At 37.6% G+C, this 11,713-nt stretch overlaps 1 protein-coding gene across 2 annotated transcripts in view; it reads right to left on the bottom strand.

The window, feature by feature from the left end:
• Positions 1–1,577: 1,577 nt before the first annotated feature.
• The window catches only part of CDH8 (cadherin 8), a 447,802-nt gene continuing 437,666 nt past the window's right edge, over positions 1,578–11,713 (bottom strand). Inside the window, exons 11-13 of one of the 2 annotated variants that reach the window (XM_006143790.3) lie at positions 10,036–10,287; positions 8,470–8,652; positions 1,578–1,752 (exon numbers count right to left, since the gene is read on the bottom strand). In XM_006143790.3, the coding sequence (XP_006143852.1) occupies positions 1,706–1,752; positions 8,470–8,652; positions 10,036–10,287 (482 nt within the window). In that variant the 3' untranslated portion in view covers positions 1,578–1,705. Of the gene's footprint in view, positions 1,753–7,210; positions 8,653–10,035; positions 10,288–11,713 lie in introns of those variants that run through there. The other variant, XM_006143789.2, reaches the window with a different exon arrangement.

The raw sequence follows: 11,713 nt of genomic DNA, 5'->3' as shown, positions 1-11,713 counted from the left end.
TTGCCATACATATGAGAGAGAAAGTGAAAAGAAAAAGGGAGAGAGTTCTATTTCTCTGAAGAACCCTTACTAAGACATTTCTTACACATTTCACGTAGAAATTCCTACAGGACTTTGATTTCTGTAGTGGATCATTAGTGAGGTCAGGAAGTCAGCTTTTAATAATACAGTTTGCAAGAACCAGCAGTTAGCATAATGGCTATGTCGCTGGACTCCCACGTAGTCGACCGCGGTTCTCGTCCCAGACCCGGTGGCTTAGAAGTCACGCCGGGCGCGAGTGCATGCATTCCCAAGATCCCGAGAGGAGAATGGAGGAGAAGGGATTGCAGCGTGACCATCCCCCCGGGAGGTGATTTCTCGCTTTCTGTCTCTCTGTCTCTCTCTGCCTGTCTGGTGAGCGCACGTGCCCTATAGCGAAAACCTCTATAAAAAATAAATAATAATAATAATACAGTTTGCTCTCACTTGCCTCAATCTTCATAAATAGTCATGCTGCCATCCCTTCTCCACTTCTCCTTCCTTTAGGGATTTTCCACAGACACATGCCAGCTCTGTTTTCAAGCAGCTGGTCCACAACTTGAACTGTCTAGTTGACCATGTAGGATCGAGCTGCCTTAAGCACTACACAACATACCAGCCTGTTGTGGTTTGTTTTTGTCATGGCAACTTCACATGGCAACTGAAATATCTCCCAATCTAAGAAAACATTGTTTCTTATCTCTCTATTTTATGTTCCAAAATACCACCTTTTTTTTACTTCTTATTTTTACTTATCAACATTTCTCCCACAACACCAGGTCTTTGAAGAAGGATCTCCTTTCTTATAAGTAAATAAGATACTGAGAGTTTTGTCACATGAAGAATTTCATAGGTGAGAAGCAGTAGCAGTAAAGTTCATTAACATATTTCCCCACCTGAGCATCAATATTCATTTCCAGGCACCTGAATTTTAGCTTGGTCTTACCTTCTGATACTCTAATTCCAATAGCATACTCCCTCTAAAATTTATTCTAGCATAGCCTTTACCATAGGGCTGGCACCACCATGCCCGCTAGCATAGCCTTTAGTAACATATTATGTTTGGAAGACTTAGATATTCTTTCTTCGGACTCTCCAAATGCTATCCACTCATCTTTTAGTCATATCTAAGGCTTTATCATTTATTTGCTTCTGTAACTATCCATTTGTACTCTGTGTCTTTGAGAGACAAGAGAAGTGCGCTGGGCATATTTTTTTCTCTGTCACTAGCATACAACTTAGAAGGTATTTTGTAGATGAGAAATTCTTTAGAAATACCTCTTTTTTAAAGTTTATTTGCAATTTTATTTATAACCCTAGCATTGAGAATTGATCATCAATTCACAAATTCAACTGAAAGACCCAACAAATATGGAATAGCTCTCAAACCTTACAGATTGCATGAAAGAAAATCTAGTAAAACCATTAGACAAAGTTGGAGTCAAGAGAAAATATACATTGGAAAGAAGAAATTATTTTAATGACTTTTAATTTATGCAATCAATCATAGACTGTAGCTGTTAAAATCTTACTCATATTTATAGGGAGTCATAGAATGACCTAGGAGGTCTTTGCATATACAGAGGAAATCTGAAGAAATTAAAATTTGCTTTTAGTGACTTCTCATTTCTTTTCATGGTCTTGGTCTCTGAGTTTATTGAAGCCATTGTTTCCACCGTCTTTCTCTTCAGACAGCATCTTGTGATATTCCTCCTAGCAACCCTCTTCTGTGATCTGTGGATAATAATAGAGACATCTATTATTTATTAGTAGAGATACCTGGAAGAGATAATACTTGCATTCAAGGTGCAAATCAGTTGGTGGCTGATTTCTCCAGCAAATATCTACTGGTCTTGAAACCTAGATGAAACTTCCGTAAATGAAATTGAACACATGTATTAAAAACACAAATTCACAACCCAAGAAATGATCCAGAATACCAGTTTTCAATTTCTGTCTCTCACTTATCAGATGTGCAACCTAACTAGAAATTTCCTTAGAAAGTCTCTTAACTTCATTTTTTAATCCACAAAATATTTTTCAATTTGGTAAAATATGGAATGTCCTATGAGACATTTTTGGATATTTCTGAATGTCCAAAATTATGCCATTAATCCTAAAATGTGGCACATTTTATAATTTTTACTCCTAGTATTCAGAAAAGTTGCTATTTCCCTTGTTCTCATTCTTCAGTTCCCTTTTTTGAGATGTTCTTCATGAAATCTTCTCGAATCTTCTATGGAGAGTCACTTCCTACAGAAAAAAGTTTGAAGATGCCATTGTATTTCAGTATCTTCCATGTCAACTATATGCCTGTCTTGGTAAGTATTCAATAAGTACAGTAGACAAAATTCTTGTACTTTAGATAGTCCACCAAGGCAGGGACAATTTAAATCATATATTCTTTATAATAAAAGGACTATGTGCAAACACTATGTATATAATCTTTTAAATATCAAAAGTATATCAATTTATAAATATGTGTTCACTAAGAAAAATAAAGCAAGAATTTGTGCTTAATTTAATAATAGACAAGGAAGATATGGTTTTCTATCATTATCATGAGGATCAACAACTACAACAGTAAGCCGTATTGTTTAATACTGTTTGAACAACTGAGTAATATTGCAAAGGAACTTTATATAGTATAACAGTACTGAAGTTGAAGAAAAATTAAACTATTACCTACAAAATATATTCTACAATTATTTTCACCACAAAAATGCAATGACATAAAAACATCTAAGTCCTCCATCTTCAATGTGATGCACCTCATTCTAATCTCAGGTATTATGAATTATTCTTTTATTTGTCCAAATCCCTGCATTTAAAACCCTTTACCCTTGATCCAGTTTTTCTGAAATTAAAGGTTAGATTCAAGAAAATAAAGAGCCACCATTCCAGGTTTTTGTTAGTGTGTGAAATTGTAAGATAAAAAATTGTAGATATAAATTATCCCCAATAACTTAATTGTGTATGTGTGTATATAGTCTCTCTCTCTCTCTTATATATATATATATATATATATTCTTTTCAATGTTAATATTCATGTTTAAATTGTGCACAGAGCTTTTATAGTGATGCCCAGGTTACCTTATCGTTTTGACTGACAATGATGGGATTTCAGTCATGCTCAGCTTTTCCCACAGTGCCAGTGATGGGATTTTTTGAAATCTTATTACTGGTGGCACTGTCCTGATCTCAGATGGAACTTTCAATCAAAAAGGCAATCAGAAGGTTATACATTCGTGAGATTCCCTGCAAAGCCAGTGATCGCATAATACAACTTGTTGGAAGGGCCTACTTGCCTCCAGTCCTTATGTGGCTATAAAGAGTAATTGGCTACTTAGCTCTGAGCACCCGCTTTTCCTTCTCCAAACTACAGCATAGCCAGAACTCTATTGGGTCTCAGCGTGGAATCCAGCTGCTCCTAGGAGATTTCTAAGTCTCACGCAGAGACTTGTCTTACTTTACGCATCTGATTAAGGAAGCTCTCCCAAAGACACATTTGTCTCTTTCTAAGCATTCTTGCTTCATTGGTGATATCAATGAACCTAAGTTGTTCTTTTGTGTATGTGCATGTGCGTGCGTGCGTGCGTGCGTGCGCGCAGGTGTGTGTACATGCACACACACACACATGCACGCACATACACAAATACACTTACCCATACATTTTTCTTAACATTTTCACCATGAAATTCATGTCTTAAAAATCACAATTCTATGTGGCAAGGTTAATCCTTTAGTTTATAGTAGTTTATAGTGTATCTTAATCCTCCTGTTGTAAGCTATTTTTAAAGTTATAATAACCGTACTCATAAAAATTATTGTAAGGAATGCCCTCCTAAATATGCTGTATGTATATAGATTTTTTAATGACATGCTTATCATTTGATTTGATCAAATAATAGAGAGGAAACTGGCTGACCCTATGTGGTATCTGGTCATCTAAGAAAGCATCAGTTTCCCAGAGAGGGACCTTGACTTGTCAGGTAGGCAGAGGGAGATTATCTCACTTGGCCCTAACTTAACAGTTTTTCTCCATTAGAGAACTCTTGGGCAGAGATAAGTGTCAACAGATTGAAAAGTCTAATGCTTGGGACACATAAAGATGCATAGACACAGTAAAATGCCTGTGGACTGGATAAAGATTTTAATCGAAATAACCACACATGTATATGTAAAACCTATGATAATATTCACAGAACAGAAACAAGGCAGAGATAAAAATAGTCACTGTAATAAATTTAAGATGTATCACCGCAAGTGCCAGAGGACAGGCTGGTGGTTAAGGTGGCTGGGTATCACATGGCTAGCTCCATGCTTTGAGTCCTGAACCTGAAGGCTTTAAAAACATGCTGGGCACGTGTGCGTCTGTGCCCAAAATCCTGAAAAGAGAAGCATGGAGAAGAAGGGATTGTAGTGTGGCCATTTCCTGGGTAGGAAGGTGCTTTCTCACTTTCTCCCACTCTCTCATTCTCTTTCTCCTTTAAGTGACACCCCATGCCTCAGCGTGGAGTATGTAATTCCAAAAATGGGTTGAGAACCGCACTGACTTTTTTTAAATGGGGAAATCCTGGCAGGTCTATCATTAAAGTGAAATTTAAAGTTGAATTGTGTGTGTGTGTGTGTGTGTGTGTGTGTCTGTGTATTCCCTCCAGTATTTATTTAAATTCAGAATATTTTAAAGTACATTTCAGCCTTATTATGAACAAGGTATTCATTTGATTCCATGCTGCAAGTCCTGAGGACATTTAAGCACAAAATGCTAGCAGTGGGGAGAAGGCAATCAGCAAGGGGTCCAAGCTTTCATTCTGTCTTCCTGGGTGAGGTAAATTTTGAGGGAAGTTTCGGGCTAATGGTATACCGGACATTATCTCCTGCTCAAAAGCCACCATATGAAAGATTATACTATTGATTGCCAGCATTGGAGAGTATAGATTTTTATATTTCTGAGGGAGAAAAAAGTGCAATTTTTCTCTGAGACATGTTTGTGTGTTTGCAATCTGTGGAATTTCACTGCAAAGTACAATAGAAATAGGTCTTATGTATAAGAGATAAATAAAAGGTTAATAAGCTCACCTTGGTTTAGAATGCATAAGCTAGCTAGAATATTATTATTGATTAGCGCTATAACAACTATTGGTAATTTATGTTCAGCAGTATTTGACCCTATGCTAAGTCCTATGTATTGAAAAGTCACATTGGACCTTCCCTTTGATCCTCAAGAAAAAGTGTTCAATAGCTATAGTGATAAGCATAAAAGATGAACTATTTTCAGGCAACAGGAACTTAATTAGTTGATTAAGCCACTGAATAACTCTTTTTCTTTCTTTCTTTTTTAAAAAATTTGTCAGGGGGGTATGTGCACTCACTGGAGAATGACAGTGACAGAAAGAGAGAAAGGAAAGGTGAGAAGCCACTAACTATGGGGAATGGTCATGCCCCAATTTCATTTTTCCCTCCTTTTGGAATTTTTTTTTTTTTGAGAGATTTTTGCTATAGGGCGCGTGCGCTCGCCAAACAGACAGAGAGAGACATAGAGACAGAAAGCGAGAAATCACCCCCCAGGGGGGATGGTCACGCCACAATCCCTTCTCCTCCATTCTCCTCTCAGGATCTTGGGCACGCACGCACACGCGTCCGGCGTGAGTTTTAAGCTACCGGGTCCAGGACGTGAACCGCGGTCGACTACGTAGAAGTCCAGCAACATGGCCACTACGCTAACTGCTGGTTCCCTCTCCTTTTGGAATTTTGATTATGCCAGCAACATGGCCACTACGGTTTTTCACCATGGGGTCTAGGATTTGAACCACACAGTCAACCATGGAGGACCCAGCTGTCTTAACCACTATGCCACCAACTGGCTAGATAAGTTCTTATGATAATATTTAAGTATTTCTTTTTCTATTGCTGTGGAGACAGCATCCTGAAGTTGGTGCCTTTGGTTTTCATGCCATAGCCATGATCGCAGGCATCCCCGAGCTCATGACTGAGATGGCAAAAGAAACAGGGCTTAACTGTTTTGTCCAATGCAGTATTGCACTAACAGATAATCTTCCACTTCAGAAACCCTGTGGACTGGCAGAGATTTCCCTAGGTCTGTATTGCAGTCTAAACCCTCTTGCCAAATCCTCAGTCCCTAATCCCTATACTTTTTATGTTGTTAATTTAATTTATTTTTAATTTCTTTTATATCAGATCTGCGTCTTTGTCTGAGGCCTTCTCTGCCCAATTCTGCTTCCTCTTGGGTACCTTTTACTCCTAACTCTGCCTTACTATCTGCTTCCCATAGGACCCAAATGGCACAGCTGAACTAGCCTTTAGGTACTCCACATTCCTTTTATGTGCCTGCTGTTATCACGGCATGCGATCATTGGCGAGTCATTTCTCATCTCTGGTTCTTTATAATAAAAGTTCTTATAAATGTGACCCTTGGGATGATTTGTTTGCACTTTTTAGAATTTTAGTTAGAGTTGAGCTTCTTAATAAGTCTTCATCGGACTTGGGAAAAAAATGGATGACAACAAAGGTATTTATAAAAATATATTTCACAAAGTAGGAAACAATACAGGAGTTTCTCTGAATACAATACATGGAGTAAATAAACAATATTGCATTAAAGCAAAGTAGAAAATTAAAATGATCTGCATGTAAGACTTGAGTTTTATCATACAGTTTCTACTCCTAAATGGCAGGATTGCATTACAAATAAAATATGTTCACATCTTCTAGTGCTGTTCTTTTTTGGAGTCTAAGACGTTCTGTGCATCACCATGAAAAATCAGGGAGAGAAGTGCTAGAAACATAAGCAATAAAATTATGTACAAATCAGTTCCTGCTCTAAGACAGTGGGAGAAATGTGGGGCAGCTTATTGGGCAGGGTGTTATGTAGGTATCTAAAAGCCTAGAGTTTAAATATTCACAGGAATCAATATACTTTCAGATGTTTGTGCTTGTAGTAAAAACACCAAATACTAGGATTATGAACAAAATAGAAAACAGTCCAAAAGTTTCTCTGGGAAAATGTTTTCCTGCCATCACCAGTCACAGTAACACTTTCTACTCTAAAGAGACTATTAGCTCTCCTTTTGATAATATTGCCTGCCATACTCATCTCATCAAAATGTACATGTATTAAACATTCATTGTATATATATTTATATAAAACAATCTAAAGGATTATTATTGGATATAATTTAGGTTTTTTTCCCCCATATAGTCCCTTAATCTATAGATTACCAACCTTAATAAATAAAAGCATTAATGGACATCAATAAAATATTTATTCCGAGGATTAAACAAATAAATTCACGCGCTAGCAATAAAACCATCTGTCTCTCATGGAGTCCACTGTGTGATACAGTTTATCTTTGTGTCCTTGTGGAAGAAGATGAAGTGGAGGGAACGAGGAATCCTGCTTCTAGAAAACAAGCTTGTTCGAAAGAGATTTCTCGCCTCCCACCACCATGGAGTTGGTCATCCCCACCCTGGAATGAATTACAAACATGTGAATATTTTAAGGCTCGACACAATATTTAAAGATGCTATTCAGTCTCTGGTGAGTGGGGCCAACAATTATGTACAATGTGTGGTCACCGTACCGTGTAATCTGGGAGGCCTCCCCAAACTCCAAAAAGTCATCATGTACAGCAGACCAAGTATTGCTCTGTCATTTGTGGCGGGATCCTTATTGGTCAAGGGGAAAAAACCATTTGCATTCACAAAAATCCTTGAAGAAGATACATATCAGCAGCAGATTCCTTGGAGGTCCATTTTTTTTTTCTAAGAAAGCACCTTTTAATTTTTGATTTTTTCCTCTTTTTTATACCATTTCTCTAAGGGTTAGCCAGGATCCCAATCTTTGTCTGTAGTGATCAGGTAAATATCAAATATCCAAAGACTTCTAGAACACTTCATATACTTAATTCACACTCCACAAAATTTATAACCTCCTAACATATACTTTTTTATTTTTTATTTTTATTTTTTTGGTTCAACATTAAAATGTGGTTGAGCTTATAGATGACTGGTGCTAAACTTGCCTCTAAAACAAATAGCCACATTAGTTGTATCTAAGGGAAGTGACCCTAGAATATTACAGAATGCTCAGTTCCATTGATATATTTATAATCCACTGTCAAGTTTCTTTGTCACTTTCACCAACAGAGTAGAGTTCACCCAGTCTCTTAAAGCGGGGACCCCAGTCACTGAGGTAGTCAAAATTCTGATCTGAGTCTGACGTGGTGGACTCCAGGGAGCTGAGGGAGCCAGCCACAGACCCCCGGCCTTCATAGCCATAAATCTGAATGGAGTCATATGGCGGGGCCGTGGGGTCATTATCTGCCTCATGCAGCCTCACATTAATAAATTCATCGACATCAACACCATTCGGAACTGGAGCAAGCCCTTGCCTTGGCATAAACTGCAAATCTGGTTTAATATCCTTACGGGGTAAAAATCCATTAATTCCATCTGGGTTTTGTAAAGTTGCAATGTCAAAAGCCTCTGTGTCCTCCTCTCCTCCTCCTTCGTCATCGTAGCGAATGATGTTTTCTCGAACGTCTTCATCATCTTTGATAATTAATGGCTCGTTTTTGTGTCGCCTCAGAGTTACAAACAGCACCACAATGACTGTAGGAAAAATATGAGATAACAATTAGTCAAACTAGCATATAATTTCACAAGCAATACACCATATATGTTGAGAAAAGGAGGGCACTTAAAAAAAAAGTATGCATGTACAACTGTAATAACATTTACTAGAGAATCATCTTTTCTGAAGGATGAACAATGTAAATACCATTTCGGGTCACCTACAGGTATTATGTGTTGATGGAGTTGGGTTAAAACAATACATTTCCATCTATTCATGGTGAAAGCTATGTTTTTTACTGTGACTGAACTCTTGAATGAATGGCATAAAATGGAAAATACTATAGATAGTATGACAAATTTGCTATTATTTTGGTAAATCACTTCATGTACTTTGGTTCCTAACATCTCTTTTATGAAGGAAAAAGAATAGACTGAATCATCTCTGCTCTCTCTTGTGTCTGAATAGGTCTTTAAGATACTATCCAATCAAATAATGTTCTTTTATAGAAGCAGTGAATGTCACAATTACACGGACTTCTTGTCTTTTGTGAAGGTTGGACTCTCTTTGGGAAGGCATGCCTAAGTGCAGGAAAGGGGTAAACAATATGTACCCAAAGTCAGATCAGCTAAATCAAACTTGGGCAAAGGGGTGAAATATCTCAGCAAAAATGAGGCTTAAATCCAGGGCACTGAGAGAGGAAGACAGCTGTAGCTGGGAGGATAGTAGCTGACGCCATCTTTACTTTCAGCTCTTCTATTCCTCAAGGGCAGGAAAAGATAGAACCTCATCTTTTATGTTAGTTTACTGTCTAATCTCATTTTCATAATTGGAATTTTTAATAGAAAGGTTAAAGAAGCTTTTCCTTGATTGATAATCTTTATTTTAATTTGATATTGACATCAAGAAAACTCATCTAAGAAATGCAATCTTATTTTAAAGAACACATACTTTTTTGTTTGCTTGTTTTGCTTGTTTGTTTGTTTAATCTCATCAAATTTTGTGATTTGATGGATGCAACAACTACACACTGTCTAGACAGAACAGTATTATGGGACTGAGATTCCTCTGTTGCAGTAAATGGGTGCTCATCAGAAGATCTAAAGGTCTCCTCAAAATAGATGCTGGAGTAACCACATAAAGGTCCATCCCCACTCCCACCACCACTATGCTTTGTTCATCTTTTCGTTGGTGATGGGATTGAAAAAGGCACTGATGGTCCTCCCCAGCTGGGCATTCACTACCATAACCTTTTGTTTCCTCATCTCTTCTCAGTGACCCCAAAGTGTGGAGTAGAAAAGGAAGTCCTACTTCCTCCTCAAAATGCTAATGCCTGTCTAGGTCAGAATTTGCACTCCTTATTTACAGTCATTTATGAACCAGAAAAATGGTGACCATTAGGCTATGAAGAAAATACGTACCTAGCAGCAAAATGATGCATGCTAATATGGCAATTAAGGCGCCCATACTGAGTCCAATCGGAAGGACATAAGCTTCAACATTACAAGACTGGACAACACCATCATTGCTGCAGCCACAGACCCGGATGGTCAGGGTGCTGGTGCTGCTCAGAGGAGGACTCCCACTATCACTGATTATGATTGGTAAAAGATAGACTTCTTGCTTCTGGCGGTTGAATCCATTATGCTTTGCCAAAATGCTGAGCGAATTATCTGGAAAAAGTGAAAATTACAATAATTTGCATCATTTCAAAATGGCTGCCCAAACAACACTTGTTTTTCTAGTTCATAAATCCCCTGCAAACCTTGACACAATCCAAACTCCACTTGACCACGCAGGCTCTCCTCCCCTCCCTTCTTCCCACTTTTTCTGATTGGCATGGACCAAAGCATCTATATTGTAACAGGTTGAATAAATAAGTCCCCAAAGGGTAGTCATCATCTTATAAATGCAAAATATTCCTTTTACAAAAATAATGTCCAAGTGTCCTCACAGAAGACACACATTATCCCAAGTTCCCATAAATCCATAAATACATACAGTTTTCTCTCATTTAGCCCAATATACAGTAATCAAAGTTCACTGCATAGAATTTCACTATACTTGGGACCAGCAGGTGGTATGGTGGTTAAGGCGCTGGACACTACCACATGGCTGATCATGGTTTGAGTCTTGGACCTGGTGGCTTGCTTTCTCACTTTCTCTCTCTCTCTCTCTCTGTCTTTCTCTGGTCAAATTAACATAAAATAAATAAATAAATAAATAAATAAATAAATAAATAAATGAAATGAAATAAGAGTAATTTTTAAAAAAAGAATTTCACTGTACTTAAAAGAAATTATTGAGAAGCTCTGTATTTAAAGATACACTGTAATACGATAGGGCAAGCAAAACAATGCATTCTATTGACTCCACAGGTTATCTCAAAAGAGATTTAAGCATGGCCTAGAGGGTTCTATGCTAAGATATAACAAAAGCTCCATTTACTGCCAGTTGGAGGAGATATGCCACATGTATTATAATTCTGTGTAGAAGACCAGTAGTGTTTGTACAAGAACACCATCAGAAATCATTAGAGCAAGTGTTCCATTTTGCATGCATCAGTTGATCATATGGAGATATGTAGTGATAATCTGGAGCAATACTTAAGGGTGGTCTTTGATGTGAAGTAAAGTTAGTCAATAAAAAGTGATTAATTCCATGCCAGACATATGTTTCTCAAAATTTCATTCCCAAGATGCACTTTTTTGTTGCCATTCATGCCCGTCTCATGAACTATGGTCGCATTGTATATAGCAGTTGTTAGTCGGTTTTCTCATTTCAATTAAAGGCATATATATACTCAAAATGGCAACACTGACTATCTCACACTGATATTTCAGCCAAGAGCAAATAAGCAATATTTTGATTGCTTTGTGGAGCATTACTCAGACAAAACGTTTTATTTTAGTTGGTAATTTTTTCAAACATTGGCAAACTTGCAGACCTCAGAGCACTAGGCTGATTGTTGCATATGAAAGCCACGTGTGTGAGCATACAAGAGTGAAGTGCCTAACATTCTCTCTGGGCCCATCTACTCCTTTGCTGTGCTATAAAGTTTTTAAATCCTAGCCTTGAGCCAGAGGTTCTGGTTAAACA

This window comes from Tupaia chinensis, unplaced genomic scaffold, assembly GCF_000334495.1.
Source record: "Tupaia chinensis unplaced genomic scaffold, TupChi_1.0 Scaffold000105_1, whole genome shotgun sequence".
NCBI classification, from domain to species: domain Eukaryota; kingdom Metazoa; phylum Chordata; class Mammalia; order Scandentia; family Tupaiidae; genus Tupaia; species Tupaia belangeri.
Note: the sequence above shows the minus strand (reverse complement) of the source record. Positions and strands in the feature narration are given on the sequence as shown.